Raw genomic sequence first — 17,333 nt, forward strand, 5'->3', positions numbered from 1 at the left:
TGGGCAAAATAAGAACTAGGTAGTGACAGAGTAGTGTCACTAGAGTGAGGTCTAGACCAGTGGTTTTCAAAGTGTGATCCGGGGACCCTTAGAAGATCGTGAGACACTTCCAGGTCTCAAGGTGAGGTCAAAACATTTCACAACATTAAGATGTTGCCTGCCTTCCCCCGCCCTGCCCGGACTCTCTCTGAGGGAACAGGGGAGGTTTCGGTGACCGAGTGATGTGTGATGATGTCATTGCTCTGATGGCTAATGGAATATGAGTTGGTATTTTGAATTTTCTGTCTTAATTTCTAATATAGTAAATATCAATGGTTATAACTCATATTTTAAAGAAAACTCTTTGGGGTCCTCAATAATTTTTAACAGTTCAAAAGTATCTTGAGACCAAAAAATTACATTTCTAGAACAATGCTGTCCAATAAAATTTATTGTCATCATGGAGATATTCTATAAAATATATTCTATAAATCTGCACAGCACTGCATGTGACTGATGGCATCTAAAATGGGGCTACTGGGGGCTTCCCTTGTGGCGCAGTGGTTGAGAGTCCGCCTGCCGATGCAGGGGACACGGGTTCGTGCCCCGGTCCGGGAAGATCCCACATGCCGCGGAGCGGCTAGGCCCGTGAGCCCTGGCCGCTGAGCCTGCGCGTCCGGAGCCTGTGCTCCGCAAGGGGAGAGGCCACAGTGGTGAGAGGTCCGCGTACCGCAAAAAAAAAAAAAAAAAAGAAAAAAGAAAAAAATGTGGCTAGTGGCTAGTGCGACTGAGGAACTGAGTTTTAAATTTTTGTAGTTTAAATTTAAATGTAAATAGCCACTATAGGTGATGGCTACCATATTGCGCAATGCAGACCTAGACCCTCAGTGCCCTGACTCCTGATTTAATATTTTCCCCAGTCTTTTACACAAGTTTTTTTTACAGTTGGAAAGACATGTTTCTTCTGCTAACTATGAAACTCTTGGCTTGGTTTATGTGGTAGGTAAGGGGATATTTAACAACAAACATACAATAAGAGAATTATCATGTGTGGCTCTGAAATATAAATTCCAACTCGAATCTTTGACTCTAAAAAAGAAAAAAGAGGCCCTTGGTCTTTGGGACTGGGTTGTGTGAGGGTGGGGGCCTGTGCCGTCGCCGGGCGTAACTGTGCGATGGATGCCCCTCTCTCCGTGGCCGAGGCCCCATTTCTTCGAGGGGTCAGCGGGGGAAAATGAAGAGGTCCCGGGGTGGGGGGCGTTCAGGGTCCACCCGACCGCCTCGTGGAGTTGGGGTGGCCTGCGTCCTGTATCCTTGGGGCTTGTCCGCTCCGTTACCAGGGCAAGCTTGATGATTATCAGGAACGAATGAACAAAGGGGAAAGGCTTAATCAAGATCAGCTGGATGCTGTATCTAAGTACCAGGAAGTCACAAATAACTTGGAGTTTGTGAAAGAACTACAGAGGAGTTTCATGGCATTAAGCCAAGATATTCAGAAAACAATAAAGAAGACAGCACGTCGGGAGCAGCTTATGAGAGAAGAAGCTGAACAGAAACGTTTAAAAACTGTGCTTGAGCTGCAGTATGTTTTGGACAAATTGGGAGATGACGAAGTGAGAACTGACCTCAAGCAAGGTTTGAATGGAGTGCCAATATTGTCAGAAGAGGAACTGTCGTTGCTGGATGAGTTCTACAAATTAGCAGACCCTGAACGGGACATGAGCTTGAGGTTGAATGAGCAGTATCAACATGCCTCCATTCACCTGTGGGACTTGCTAGAAGGGAAGGAAAAACCTGTATGTGGAACAACCTATAAAGCTCTAAAGGAAATTGTTGAGCGTGTTTTCCAGTCAAACTACTTTGACAGCACTCACAACCACCAGAATGGGCTGTGTGAGGAAGAAGAGGCAGCCTCAGCACCTGCAGTTGAAGACCAGGTAGCTGAAGCTGAACCTGAGCCTGCAGAAGAATACACTGAACAAAGTGAAGTTGAATCAACAGAGTATGTAAATAGACAATTTATGGCAGAAACACAGTTCAGCAGTGGTGAAAAGGAGCAGGTAGATGAGTGGACAGTTGAAACAGTTGAGGTGGTAAATTCACTCCAGCAGCAACCTCAGGCTGCATCTCCTTCAGTACCAGAGCCCCACTCTTTGACCCCAGTGGCTCAGGCAGATCCCCTCGTGAGAAGACAGCGAGTACAGGACCTTACGGCGCAAATGCAGGGGCCCTATAATTTCATACAGGATTCAATGCTGGATTTTGAAAACCAGACCCTTGATCCTGCCATTGTATCTGCGCAGCCTATGAATCCAGCACAGAACATGGACATACCCCAGCTGGTTTGCCCTCCAGTTCATTCTGAATCTAGACTTGCTCAACCTAATCAAGTTTCTGTACAACCAGAAGCTACACAGGTTCCTTTGGTTTCATCTACAAGTGAGGGATATACAGCATCTCAACCCTTGTACCAGCCTTCTCATGCTACCGAGCAACGACCACAAAAGGAACCATTTGACCAGATTCAGGCAACAATCTCTTTAAATACAGACCAGACTACAGCATCATCATCCCTTCCTGCTGCTTCTCAGCCTCAGGTGTTCCAGGCTGGGACAAGCAAACCTTTACATAGCAGTGGAATCAATGTAAACGCAGCTCCATTCCAATCCATGCAAACGGTGTTCAATATGAATGCCCCAGTTCCTCCTGTTAATGAACCAGAAACTTTAAAACAGCAAAATCAGTACCAAACCAGTTATAACCAGAGCTTTTCCAGTCAGCCTCACCAAGTAGAACAAACAGAGCTTCAGCAAGAACAGCTTCAAACAGTGGTTGGCACTTACCATGGTTCCCAGGACCAGACCCATCAAGTGACTGGTAACCACCAGCAGCCTCCCCAGCAGAACACTGGATTTCCACGTAGCAGTCAGCCCTATTACAACAGTCGTGGTGTGTCTCGTGGAGGTTCCCGTGGTGCTAGAGGCTTGATGAATGGATACAGGGGACCTGCTAATGGATTCAGAGGAGGATATGATGGTTACCGCCCTTCATTCTCTAACACTCCAAACAGTGGATATACACAGTCTCAGTTCAGTGCTCCCCGGGACTACTCTGGCTATCAGCGGGATGGATATCAGCAGAATTTCAAGCGAGGCTCTGGGCAGAGTGGACCACGGGGAGCCCCACGAGGTCGTGGAGGGCCCCCAAGACCCAACAGAGGGATGCCGCAAATGAACACTCAGCAAGTGAATTAATCTGATTCACAGGATTATGTTTAATCGCCAAAAACACACTGACCAGTGTACCATAATATGTTACCAGAAGAGTTATTATCTATTTGTTCTCCCTTTCAGGAAACTTATTGTAAAGGGACTGTTTTCATCCCATAAAGACAGGACTACAGTTGTCAGCTTTATATTACCTGGATATGGAAGGAAACTATTTTTACTCTGCATGTTCTGTCCTAAACGTCATCTTGAGTCTTGCACATGATACTCAGATTCCTCACCCTTGCTTAGGAGTAAAACATCATATACTTTAACGGGGTGGTATCTCCATAGTTATTTTAAGTGGCTTGGAAAAAGCAAGATTGACTTGACTTTGGATAAAATCTACAAATCAGCCCTATTATTCAGTGGTAATTGACAAAACTATTTCCCTTGAAAGGAAGATGGAAGGAATGGAGTGTGGTTTGGCATAACAACTGCATTTCACAGCTTTTCCAGTTAAATTGGAGCACTGAACATTTAGATGCATACCAAATTATGCATGGGTCCTTAATCACACATATAAGGCTGGCTAGCAGCCTTAGGGTTTGACACAGCACTGTTCATTCTCTGGCCAGACGACTGTGGTTGAAAACACATGCAAATTGCTTTTTAACAGCTGATACTGTATAAGACAAAGCCAAAATGCAAAATTAGGCTTTGATTGGCACTTTTTGAAAAATATGCAACAAATAAGGGATCTAATCTGGATGGCCGCTTCTGTACTTAATGTGAAATATTTAGATACCTTTTTGGACACTTAACAGTTTCTTTGACAATGACTTTTGTAAGGATTGGCACTATATATCATTCCTTATGATGTACATTGTCACTAATCCTTGGATCTTGCTGTATTGTCACCTAAATTGGTACAGGTACTGATGAAAATCTCTAATGGATAATCGAAACAACCTTGGTCACATGTTTTTCCTGAAGCCTGAAAGTTTTTAAAAGAAAAAGATATCAAATGCCTGCTGCTACCACCCTTTTAAATTGCTATCTTTTGAAAAGCACCAGTATGTGCTTTAGATTGATTTCCCTATTTTAGGGAAACGACAGTCAGTAGTTTCAGTTCTGATGGTATAAGCAAACAAATAAAACATGTTTATAAAAAAAAAAAAAGAAAAAGAAAAAAGAAACACCAAAAAATCTTGTAGTTGCCCCTTCAAGAGTTATACAGAGTTAGAAAGAACGTTTATTCATGCCTCATCTTGAATTAACTACACAGGGTTTAGATGATAGTTTTTAAATTATAAACAGTGTTTTGGGCTTTGTTTCTGTTGCAGTTATATAGAGACAAGAATGTAAATGTTCCAATTACATAAGGTCAGCTGGTGTTCAGACATATTATTGTTAAACTGGCCTGCTTTTGTGTAGTCATCATTCATCAGCATCTGGATCTCAATTAGCAGAAATCCTGGATTTCTCAATTAGTAGAACTGTCTGGATATTATGCACCCGACTCTTGCTAATCCTACTCCCAAGAGGAGAGTCTCAGCTGGAAAATATAAGCTTTGAATTGTGTGACACTTGTATGAGTTACTAAATCTCTCTAAACCTATTTTTTCCCCAAGTAACATGGGATAATGATGCTATTAGTGGCTTCTCTATATGTTGTTGAGAGGATTAAATGAAATAATGTATGTAAAACACTTAGTACAACTCCTGAAAATTGAAAATATTCAATAAGAGACAGTTAGTGCCCAAATTATTACTATTAGCTGTATTTACATAGCAAATCTTCATTGGGAGCCAATCTTGTGCTGGACAGTGCGTTAGTACTGGTGAATAAGCAGATGTGGTCCCTGCACTCATGGAGCTTACATCTAGGGAGGGAGAGAGACGAACAATTACATAAATAAATAAGAGTTCTAGCTGGTGCTGAGCTTTCTCCGAGACAAGCTTGAGTCATAAATAGGATGTATAAGGAAAACCATTTAGATTGAGAGGCCCAGAAAGACCTCTTGGAGGAAAGAATATTTAAGCTGAGATCTGAAGTATCAGTAGGTTTTACTACTGGTAGAAAGGTGTTTCAGGGCAGGTCAGTTTGGAGTAATGGTTAATAAATAGACTAAAATTCAATGACTAAACAAGACAGAAGCTCACTTCTCTTTCCCTTTCCAGTACAGGGTCAGTAGTCAGGCTCTGCTCTGTAAAGTCATCTGGGGATCCAGGCTAAAAGGGCAGGTCTGTCTTCTCCACTATGACTTCTAGACTTCTAGAGACACGATTCTTGCAAACCAAACTCACAAGAGATATATGAGCATCAAAGAGTATCCTTAAAAGGATAAACTTTTACTTGACTGAGTTATTTAACCTTTCTAAGCCTATTTCTTCCTAGTGATGTGGCATAATGATAATTTCAGTGCCTTCTCTATATGTTGTTGAGAGGGTTAAATGAGATAATCCCTTGCACTCATATGCTACTGATGTCAGTTGGCTTTGTAATATGGCTACACCTCGATGAAAGGGCAAGTAGGAAATGTAGTCTCTCACTAGACAGTCATATTCTGAGTAAAACAGAAAACGAATTGTGACTTCCCCCAGATGTCTACCACACAGGCAGAGGAAACCAAAAATAAAAGGCCATAATATTGGAAAGAGCTGGCACACTAAAGGAATGGAATGGAGACTAGAATGGCTTGGGGACAGTAGTATGACATGAGGCTAAATGCCAGGGGGATATCCCCTCCTGCAATCAATTTATAATCCACTGGGAGAGACAGAAGTAAGCAAACATGATCAATGCTATTATAAATGCAAACAAACACGATGTATTGGTAGCAGAGAATAAGAGTAGTCCCCCCCCCCTCAGGGGATCGTGGAGAATGGGACATTTTAGTCACCTCTGTGACTAAGAATTTGGGTGCAAGGTGACATGTGGGAGACATGGGAAGGAAGATGAAGAGCATTTGTACAGAGCAAAAGCAACGGCAAGGAGCCAGGAAATTCCAGGGTGAATTCTAAGAGTGGCAAGGGCTGTAGCTTAAAACATCATCAGAAAGAGAGTTTGCCTATGCTACTCTTAAATAGTCCCCAAGGAGAAATTTTGCACTATTAGTAATACAGCTAGGAAGTATTATAACAAATAGATCATGCAGTCAAGATGTAATATCAATTTCTTGAGTTATGTTAAAAAAAGGTTTGAAAAACAGTGCTCTCCATCTTCATCTAATATCATAGAGCCAACTTTATTCATCTCTCCAACTAAGGAACAATTCCTTCGCATCAAAGTCTTGTTGAACAAATTCATATTTCTGATGTGCTAGTTTTATCAAAAACAGAAGATATTGCTGCACACTTATCTGAAACATGCACGCAATACAGAAATAATTTTTATTTACTCTGAAAGTTAATTTATTTCACTAACACTTCGAACTTCTGTTTTTCCCACAAAGCTGAAAACATATTCAGTACTTTCATTCACTTACTCACATACTCATTCATTCAGGAATGTTCATGAATGTCAACGATCTATACTGAATGCTAGGCACTGGGATGTTAATAAGACAGAGTCCTTGACCTCAAGAGATGCAGAGTTTCATCTGAATGGAAGAGGAACAAACACCACAGTATAATACAGAGCAGAGCAAAAGACACGATATTATGTCAGTATAAATAAGGGCAGAAGAAGGCAGTGGTTACTCTGTGAAGAGAAAACAAGGTAGGCTTTGTGGGAAGAGAACCACTTGAGATAGCTTGAACATTGATCTGGATTTTGAAAGCTAAAGAAAAGTCTTCCAACCTGCAAAAATATCATGAATTTCTGAGTATGATTGGCTAGTTTAGGGTGGCAATTAGTCCAGAGTAGATAGAGCAGCTAGTCAAAAGGAGAAATAAGATAGAAAGTTATGAGACCCAAATTGTGGAGAGCCTTGAATGTTGAGCAAAATATTTTTGAACTTGTTTCATAAATAATGGGAAATTATTGCAGGTCATTAAGAGGGGGATGGATATGACTGGATCCAAGTTTTAGGAAGAGAGCTCTGGGGACAACATGAAGGGTAAAAGGCAGCTGAGCTCAGTGAGCATAGAAGTATGGTCTCCAAAGTGAATCCTGCCCCTTGATAGCTGTGTGACATTGAGCAAATGATTTACCTGATCAGGGGCTTATTTTCCTCATCTGTAAAACAGGGATGATAATGATAGCTACTTCATAGGGTTGTTATGAGGACTAAATGAAGTAATTCATGTCAAGGGTTTAGAACAATGCTTGATATTCAATAAGCATAACAGTACCTATTTCATAGAGTTGTGAGGGATTAAATTAGGTAACACATGCAAAGTTCTCAGCAAAGAGCCCGGTTCCTAGCAATCACTCACAAAAGGATAGTTTGTGGATTTTTTGGACATCTTTATTGGAGTATGATTGCTTTACAATGGTGTGTTAGTTTCTGCTGTATAATAAAGTGAATCAGCTATATGTATACATATATTCCCTTATCCCCTCCCTTTGGCGTCTCCCTCCCAAACTCCCTATCCTACCCCTCTAGGTGGTCAAAAAGCACCCAGCTGATCTCCCTGTACTTTGCAGCTGCTTCCCACTAGCTATCTATTTTACATTTGGTAGTGTATATACGTCACTGCTACTCTCTTACTTCGTCCCAGCTTATACTTCCCCCTCCCCGTGTCCTCAAGTCCATTCTCTACATCTGCATCATTATTCCTGTCCTGTTCTCAGGATCCTCAGAACTTTTTTTTTTTAGATTCCATATATATGTGTTAGCATATGATATTTGTTTTTCTCTTTCTGACTTACTTCATTCTGTATGGCAGACACAAGGCCCATCCACCTCACTACAAATAACTCAGTTTTGTTTCTTTTTATGGCTGAGTAATATTCCATTGTATATATCTGCCACATCTTCTTTATCCATTCATCTGTTGATGGACACTTAGGTTGTTTCCTTGTCCTGGTTATAATAAATAGAGCTGCAATGAATATCATGGTACATGATTCTTTTTAAATTATGGTTTTCTCAGGGTATATGCCCAGTAGTTGGACTGCTGGGTCGTATGGTAGTTCTACTCTAGATTTTTAAGCAACCTCCATGCTGTTCTCCATAGTGGCTGTATCAATTTACATTCCCACCAATAGTGCAGGAGGGTTCCCTTTTCTCCATACCCTCACCAACATTTGTTCTTTATAGATTTTCTGATGATGCCCATTCTAACCAGTGTGAGGTGATACCTCATTGTAGTTTTGATTTGCATTTCTCTAATGAGTAGTGATGTTGAGCATCCTTTCATGTGTTTGTTGGCAATCCCTATATCTTCTTTGGAGAAATGTCTATTTAGGTCTTCCACCCATTTTTGGATTGGGTTATTTGCTTTTTGATATTGAGCTGCTGGTATATTTTAGAGATTAATTGTTTGTCAGTTTTTTTGTTTGTTGTCTTTTCATCTGTTTATGGTTTCCTTTGCTGTGCAAAAGCTTTTAAGTTTCATTAGGTCACATTTGCTTATTTTTGTTTTTATTTCCATTTCTCTAGGAGGGGGGCCAAAAAAGATCTTGCTGTGATTTATGTCATAGAATGTTCTGCCTATGTTTTCCTCTAAGCGTTTTATAGTGTCTGGCTTTATATTTAGGCATTTAATCCATTTTGAGTTTATTTTTGTGTGTGATGTTAGGAAGTGTTCTAGTTTCATACTTTTACATGTCCAGTTTTCCTAGCACCACTTACTGAAGAGACTGTCTTTTCTCCATTTTATATTCTTGCCTCCTTTGTAAAAGGTAAGATGACCATATGTGCCTGGGTTTATCTCTGGGCTTTCTATCCTGTTCCATTCATCTATATTTCTGATTTTGTGCCAGTACCATACTGTCTTGATTACTGTAGCTTTGTAGTATAGTATGAAGTCTGGGAGCCTGATTCCTCCAGCTCCATTTTTCTTTCTCAAGATTGCTTTGGCTATTAAGGGTCTTTTGTGTTTCCATACAAATTGTGAAATTTTTTTGTTCTAGTTGTGTGAAAAATGCTAGTGGTAGTTTGATAGGGATTGCATTGAATCTGTAGATTGCTTTGGGTAGTAGAGTCATTTTCACAATGTTGATTCTTCCAATGCAAGAATAAGGTATATCCCTCCATTTGTTTGTATCATCTTTAATTTCCTTCATCACTGTCTTATAGTTTTCTGCATACAGGTCTTTTGTCTCCTTAGGTAGGTTTATTCCTAGGTATCTTATTCTTTTTGTTGCAGTGAAAAATGGGAGTGTTTCCTTAATTTCTCTTTCAGATTTTTCATCATTAGTGTATAGGAATGCTAGAGATTTCTGTGCATTAATTTTGTATCCTGCTACTTTTCCAAACTCATTGATTAGCTCTAGTAGTTTTCTGGTAACATCTTTAGGATTCTCTATATACAGTATCATGTCATCTGCAAACAGTGACAGCTTTTCATCTTATTTTCTGATTTGGATTCCTTTTATTTCTTTTTATTCTCTGATTGCCATGGCTAAAATTTCCAAAACTATGTTGAATAATAGTGGTGAGAGTGAGCACTCTTTTCTTGTTCCTGATCTTAGAGGAAATGGTTTCAGTTTTTCACCATTGAGAATGATGTTGGTTGTGGGTTTGTCATATATGGCCTTTATTATGTTGAGGTAGGTTCCCTCTATGCCCTTTCTTGAGAGTTTTTATCATAAATGGGTGTTGAATTTTGTCGAAAGCTTTTTCTTCATCTATTGAGATTATCATATGGTTTTTCTACTTCAATTTGTTAATATGGTGTATCACATTGCCTGATTTGTGTATATTGAAAACGCCTTGCATTCCTGGGATAAACCCCACTTGACCATATTGTATGATCCTTTTAATGCACTGTTGGATTCTGTTTGCTAGTATTTTGTTGAGGCTTTTTGCATCTATGTTCATCAGTGATACTGGCCTGTAGTTTTCTTTCTTTGTGACATCTTTGTCTGGTTTTGGTATCAGGGTGATGGTGGCCTTGTAGAATGAGTTTGGGAGTGTTCCTCCCTCTGCTATATTTTGGAAGAGTTTGATAAGGATAGGTGTTAGTTCTTCTCTAAATTTTTGATAGAATTCAAAATGTGAAGCCATCTGGTCCTGGGCTTTTTTTGTTGGAAGATTTTTAATCACAGTTTCAATTTCAGTGCTTGTGATTGGTCTGTTCATATTTTCTATTTCTTCTGAGTTCAGTCTTGGAAGGTTGTGCTTTTCTATGAATTTGTCCATCTCTTCCAGGTTGTCCATTTTATTGGCATGCACTTGCTTGTAGTAGTCTCTCACGATCCTTTGTATTTCTGCAGTTGTTCCTTCTCCTTTTTCATTTCTAATTCTGTTGATTTGAGTCTTCTCCCTTTTTTTCCTGATGAGTCTGGCTAATGGTTTATCAATTTTGTTTATATTCTCAAGGAACCAGCTTTTAGTTTTATTGATCTCTGCTATTGTTCCTTTCATTTCTTTTTCATTTTTTCTGTACTGATCTTTATGATTTCTTTCTTTTGGTACCTTTGGGTTTTTTGTTCTTCTTTAATTGCTTTAGGTGTAAGGTTAGGTTGTTTATTTGAGATGTTTCTTGAAGTAGGATTGTATTGGTATAAACTTCCCTCGTAGAACTGCTTTTGCTGCATCCCATAGGTTTTGGGTCATCATGTTTTCATTGTCATTTATTTCTAGGTATATTTTGATTTCCTCAGTGATATCTTGGTTATTTAGTAGTGTATTGTTTTGCCTCCATATATTTGTATTTTTTACGTTTTTGTCCTGTAATTGATATCTAGTCTCATAGCATTGTGGTTGGAAAAGATACTTGATGTAGTTTCAATTTCTTTAAATTTACTGAGGCTTGATTTGTGACCCAAGGTATGATCTATCCTGGAGAATGTTCCACGAGCACCTGAGAAGAAAGTGTATTCTGTTGTTTTTCGATGGAATGTCCTATAAATATCAATTAAGTCCATCTGCTCTAAAGTGTCATTTAAAGCTTGTGTTTCCTTATTTATTTTCACTTTCCATGATCTGTCCATTGGTGTAAGAGGGGAGTTAAATTCCCATACTATGATTGTGTTACTGTTGATTTCCCCTTTTATGGCTGTTAGCATTTGCCTTATGTATTGAGGTGCTCCTATGTTGTGTGCATAAATATTTACAATTGTTATATCTTCTTCTTGGATTGATCCCTTGATCATTATGTAGTGTCCTTCTTTGTCTCTGTTATAGTCTTTAGTTTAAAGTCTATTTTGTCTGTTACGAGTATTGTTGCTCCAGCTTTCTTTTGATTTCCATTTGTATGAAACATCTTTTTCCATCCACTGACTTTCAGTCTGTATGTGTTCCTAAGTCTGAAGTGGGCCTCTTGTAGACAGCATATATATGGTCTTGTTTCTGTATCCATCCAGCCAGTCTGTGTCTTTTGGTTGGAGCAGTTAATCCATTTACATATAAGGTAATTATCAGTATGTATGGTCCTATTACCTTTTTCTTAATTGTTTTGGGTTTGTTTTTGTAGGTCTTTTCCTTCTCCTGTGTTTCCTGTCTAGAGAAGTTCCTTTAGCATTTGTTTTAAAGCTGGTTTGGTGGTGATGAATTCTCTTAACTTTGCTTCTCTATAAAGTTTTCAATTTCTCCATTGAATCTGAATGAGACCCTTGCTGGGTAGAGTAACCTTGGTTGTAGGTATTTCCCTTTCATCACTTTAAATATGTCTTGCCATTCCCTTCTGTCTTGCAGAGTTTCGGCTGAAAGATCAGCTGTTAACATTTTGGGGATTCCCTTGTATGTTATTTGTTGCTTTTCCCTTGCTGCTTTTAATAGTTTTTCTTTGTATTCAATTTTTGATAGTTTGATTAATATCTGTCTTCTGTTTTTCCTTGGGTTTATCCTGTATTGGACTCTCTGTGATTCCTGGACTTGATTGACTATTTCCTTTCCCATGTTAGGGAAGTTTTCCAGTATAATCTCTTCAAATATTTTCTCAGACTTTTCTTTTTCTCTTCTTCTTCTAGGACCCCTATAATTCGAATGTTGTTGCATTTAATGTTGTCCCAGAAGTCTCTGAAACTGTCCTCAGTTCTTTTTATTCTTTTTTCTTTTTCTGCTCTGTTGTACTTATTTCCACTATTCTATCTTCCAGGTCACTTATCCATTCTTCTGCCTCAGTTATTCTTCTACTGATTCCTTCTAGAGTATTTGTAATTTCATTTATTGTGTTGTTCATCATTGCTCTTTAGTTCTTCTAGGTCCTTGTTAAACGTTTTTTGTATTTTCTACATTCTATTTCTGAGATTTTGGATCATCTTTACTCTCATTACTCTGAATTCTTTTTCAGATAGATTGCCTATTTCCTCTTCACTTGTTTGGTGTAGTGGGTTTTTACCTTGCTCCTTCACCTGTTGCATAGTTCTCTGTCTTCTCATTTTGTTGAACTTACTGTGTTTGGGGTCTCCTTTTCATAGGCTGCAGGTTCGTAGTTCCTCTTATGTCTGGTGTCTGCCCCCAGTGAGTGAGGTTGGTTCAGTGGCTTGTGTATGCTTCCTGTTGAGGGGCACTAGTGCCTGTGTTCTAGTGGGTGGGGCTGGATGTTGTCCCTCGGGTGGGCAGAGTCATGTCTGGTGGTGTGTTTTAGGGTGTCTGTGAACTTAGTATGACTTTAGGCAGCCTGTCTGCTAATAGGTGGTGTTGTGTTCCTGTCTTGTTTGGCATTAGGTGTCCAGCACTGTAGCTTGCTGGCCGTTGGGTTAAGCTGAGTCTTAGTGCTGAGACGGAGATCTCTGGGAGAGCTCTCACCGATTAATATTACTTGGGACCAGGAGGTCTCTGGTGATTCAACGTCCTGGACTCAGCTTTCCCACCTCAGAGGCTCAGGCCCAACACCTGGCCAGAGCACCAAGACCCTGCCAGCCGCATGTCACAGAAGAAAAGGAAGAAAACAAACAAGAAAAAATTAACAGGCAGAGCCCCAAAACAAATGGTAAAAACAAAACTAAACAGACAAAATCATACAAAGAAACACACACAGAGTCACAAAAAGAGGGAAAAAATGTTTTTTAAATAAAGGAAGAGAGCAATCAAACCAATAAACAAAACCACAAATGAAAACAAACACTAAAAACTAAACTAAGAGAAACATAAAACCAAAAGCAAATCAAACACAGAAAGCAAACCCTAAGTTCACAGTTGCCCCGAAAGTCTACCGCCTTAATTTTGGGAACCCTCGTTGTCTATTCAGGTATTCCACAGATGCAGGGTTTACCAAGCTGGTTTTGGGGATTTAATCTGCTGCTCCTGAGGCTGCTCAGAGAGATTTCCCTTTCTCTTCTTTGTTCACACAGCTCCCCAGGCTCAGCTTTGGTTTTGGTCCCACCTCTGCATGTAGGCTGCCCTCAGGCATCTGTTCCCCACCCAGACAGGAGGGGGTCAAAGCAGTGGCTGATTACAGCTCTCTTGATCACTCAGGCTGGGGATAGGGAGGGGTACAGTAGTCATAACTGTATGCGGGGAGTGCCTGAAGCGGCAGAGGCCAGCGTGTAGTTGCAACAGCCTGAGACACGTCATGCGTTCTCCCAAGGAAGTTGGCCCTGGGTCATGGGATCCTGGCAGTGGCATGCTGCACAGGCTCCCGGGAGGGTGTGGGTATTGACCCGTGTTTGCACACAGGACCCTTGGTGGCAGAGGCAGCAGTGGTAGCGGGCCGTGTCTGCCTCTGGGGTCCAAGATGATAGCTGCAGCTCACCCCCGTATCTGGAGCTCGCTCAGGCAGTGCTCTGCTGTCTGTGGGTACACGGAGCAGGAAGCCGCTCTCTTCACTCACCCTGAAACAATGGTCTCTTGTCTCTCTGGAAGGTCCAGACTTTTTCCTGGACTACCTCCCAGCTAGCTGTGTCACACTAGCCCCCTTCAGGCTGTGTTCATGCAGCCAACCCCAGTCCTCTTCCTGGGGTCTGACCTCCAAAGCCCGAGACTCAGCTCCCAGCCCCGCCCGCCCTGGCGGGTGAGCAGACAAGCGTCTCAGCCTGGTGAGTGCTGGTCGGCACCGATCCTCTGTGCGGGAATCTCTGCACTTTGACCTCTGCATCCCTGTTGCTGCGCCCTCCTCCATGGCTCTGAGGCTCCCCAGCCCCCGTCCCCACCAGTGAGGGGACTTCCTACCGTGTGGAAACTTTTCCTCCTTCACAGCTCCCTCCCAGAGGCACAGGACCCATTCCTATTCCTTTGACTCTTTTTTTCTTTTTTCTCTTTCCCTACCCAGGTACATGGGGATTTTCTTGCCTTTTTGGAAGTCTGAGGTCTTCTGCCAGCATTCAGTAGGTGTTCTTTAGGAGTCGTTCCACACGTAGATGTATTCCTGATGTATTTGTGGGGAGGAAGGTGATCTCCATGTCTTACTCCTCCGCCATCTTGAAGGTCTCCCAAAAGGATAGTTTTTATTATCAAGAAGTATTCATGCAGGGAGCTGGTAACCCCATAACTCTTTACTCTTGGATAACTCCCAGCCCCTGGGATGCAAAGAGCACAGGCTTTGGAATCAGTTAAACCTGATGCTTGTTCTGTCATTTAAAGTGGTGTGAATGTGGGCATTTTTCTAAAACTAGGACCACCCTGTTTCCTCCTGAAATAATTAGAGTACTTTCCTCCTCCAAAGTTTGTTGTGAAGATCATAGGAAACAATTTACATAGAGTAGCGAGACTGGTGCAGAGTAAGCACATAGTAGAAGTTGCATTCCCCATTGTTTTTGAGCTTCTTCTTACATCTGCTGCAAAAGATGAAAAATCACACACCCTGACCTCAACCTAGGTATGTCTAGCCTCAAAGCCAGTCTTGGTGAGAAGCCAGGCAGAAGATAGACACTGTTTGGGATCATAATGAGTTACGGGTTTCAGAGAAGGACAAAAGAAGGATGAAACCAACCCAACCCCTTCACTTGCCAGCCCTCTTGCTGTCTGTCTCCCACTAACACATAACCAAAGTTAGCCACAGACCGCCAATGAGTGGGTTAGCCATTGTGCAGTGTTTTCAACTGGATAAAGTGTGGAAAATAAGGAAAGAAGGAAGGGCCAACAGACAGGGCAGTTGGGGATCGAAAGTATAAGCAATGATTATAATGGATCTAGAGCACAGGACAGCATATACATTAACTTAGAGGGAGGTGGGGTTTTTGTTTTCACATCAAAACACAGATTTAGACCACCTAAGTGAATAAGTTTTCTTCATATTTGGAAGGTGTTATGGCATATTGGTTGAGAAATGTGGTTTAGAAATAATGATTGTTGAGTTCCAACCCTGGCTCCACCACTTGTGAGCAGTATTGCCTTGGCAAGGTGATTAAAATTTCTGAGCAGCAGTTTCCTCAGTGGTTCCTAAATCATCACATTAATGCAATGATTCAATGTTATAATCCATCCAAAGCAGGTGAAATAGTCTTGGCACATAGTGAGTGTTTAAAATGTTAACTATTGTAATTGTGATTTCAGCTTTTAGCTAAGTCAACACAGCTCAAAATAAGGAAAGTAGAGGTAATTATCTATCTATTGTAGGTGGTGCAGATGACAAGGAAGATGAGTTAGACATCTACCTTGCAGCCTGAATGATATAATTTCTTAGATTTACTCAGTATAGCATTAACCTAAATTTACTCTCCTGAAAATGACTTTCCTAATAGATGCCATCTACTTTTCCTGTTAAAAAATTGTTTTTCTAGAGGCTTTCCTAGTGGCACAGTGGCTAAGACTCCGCGTTCCCAATGCAGGGAGCCAGGGTTTGATCCCTGGTCAGTGAACTAGATCCCACATGCATGCTGCAACTAAGAGTTCCCATGCCCCAACTAAGGAGTCCCCATGCAGCAACTAAGACCCAGCACAACCAAATAAATAAATAAAATTATGTTTCGAAACTTCTGATATATAGAACTTCTCTGTTTCTTGAGAAACTGCTTTTATTAAACATTTTTATCAAGTGATTTTCTTCTCAAATATCTTCAGGCTTGGCCATGGCTCATAAATCTTTTATGTGGTCATTACCACTCCTCCGTGTGGTTTGGATCTTACTGCCTCTCCTTCAATCTATATAATGCTTCTTGGAGGCAACAGGACTATTTTCACCTTCTAGCTTTGTAATAGCATTAACTTTACCTGGAAAAGTGCCCTCCTGTTCTCTACTTAGCATTTGTCAAGTGCCAATTTTGTGCCTATAGTTGTGCTACGTGCCCTGAGTCTACAGGTGCAAAATACAGGTCTGGCTTCCCAACAGTTTAGAATCTAATAAAAGAAACAAATCTCATATGCATGAAACAACTAGAGAATAGAGGCAAGGCAACTATGAAAAAAGGGAGGATAATATGGTAAACAGAGGATATGGGCCCACCAGAGGAATGAGAATAGCTGTTCCTTGCTTTCGGGAAATAGCTATCACTACAGCTGGAAAAGGGAGGGGAAGCAGTGAAGAAATATTTCTGTTGGCCAGATGGCTGGCTGGCAGCACCACAGCTGGGGACTCCATATTTCTTGATCTGCTGCAGCCTCTTCTTGACACACAATGCACTTTCCTCTAGAGAAACCTTATAAGTAGCATTTAGTTATCGACCTTGTTTACAAAGGGTGATTTAATCCAAAGAGAAGCTAAACATATAGTACTAGAGTATATTAATAATTAATATTTTGTAGGATATTGCAATGCAAAAAGAATTTTAGCTTACCTTACCTTACTTAAGGCTGACAACAAACTACCCTAATGGGAAGTTATTATTTCCATCTTCAAATGAGTAAAATGAAATTGATAGAAATGTGTGTGTGTGTGTGTGTGTGTGTGTGTGTGTGTGTGTTGAGGGTGTGTCAGGACCAGGGTAATTCTGTGAAGTAATCCATCATCCAGAACCTTATTTCTAGAGGAAAAACGTTTCAAATACTAACCAACTAACTTGGATTAAAAATTTTAGAATATAACCCACTTACAAATTTTAAACTGACGACAGAAAATGCAAATCTGGGCCCGCCGCCTAATATTTTATTACCTTGTTTTTCTGCCAAGCAAAAAGATGTAGATTTCCTTTTCCGTACAGTTTTTCAAGTACTGATTTACTAGATCCCTGGAAATCTATTAACATAGGTCTATTTTTCTCTCTCACATTAG

At 40.7% G+C, this 17,333-nt stretch overlaps 1 protein-coding gene across 1 annotated transcript; it reads left to right on the plus strand.

The window, feature by feature from the left end:
* Positions 1–1,325: 1,325 nt before the first annotated feature.
* LOC309961231 (caprin-1-like) lies at positions 1,326–4,022 on the plus strand. Its single transcript, XM_082838288.1, has one exon. The coding sequence runs from the start codon at positions 1,347–1,349 to the stop codon at positions 3,231–3,233; it is 1,887 nt and encodes a 628-aa protein (XP_082694414.1). The 5' UTR covers positions 1,326–1,346; the 3' UTR covers positions 3,234–4,022.
* The last annotated feature ends 13,311 nt before the right edge of the window (positions 4,023–17,333 follow it).

The sequence above is a fragment of the Leucopleurus acutus genome (assembly GCF_964270905.1).
Source record: "Leucopleurus acutus genome assembly, chromosome: 4".
Classification (NCBI taxonomy): Eukaryota; Metazoa; Chordata; class Mammalia; order Artiodactyla; family Delphinidae; genus Leucopleurus; species Leucopleurus acutus.

Bases quoted from the DNA above. Each gene is read 5' to 3' on its own strand.
- LOC309961231 (XM_082838288.1), top strand. From the start codon at position 1,347: ATGAACAAAGGGGAAAGGCTTAATCAAGATCAGCTGGATGCTGTATCT.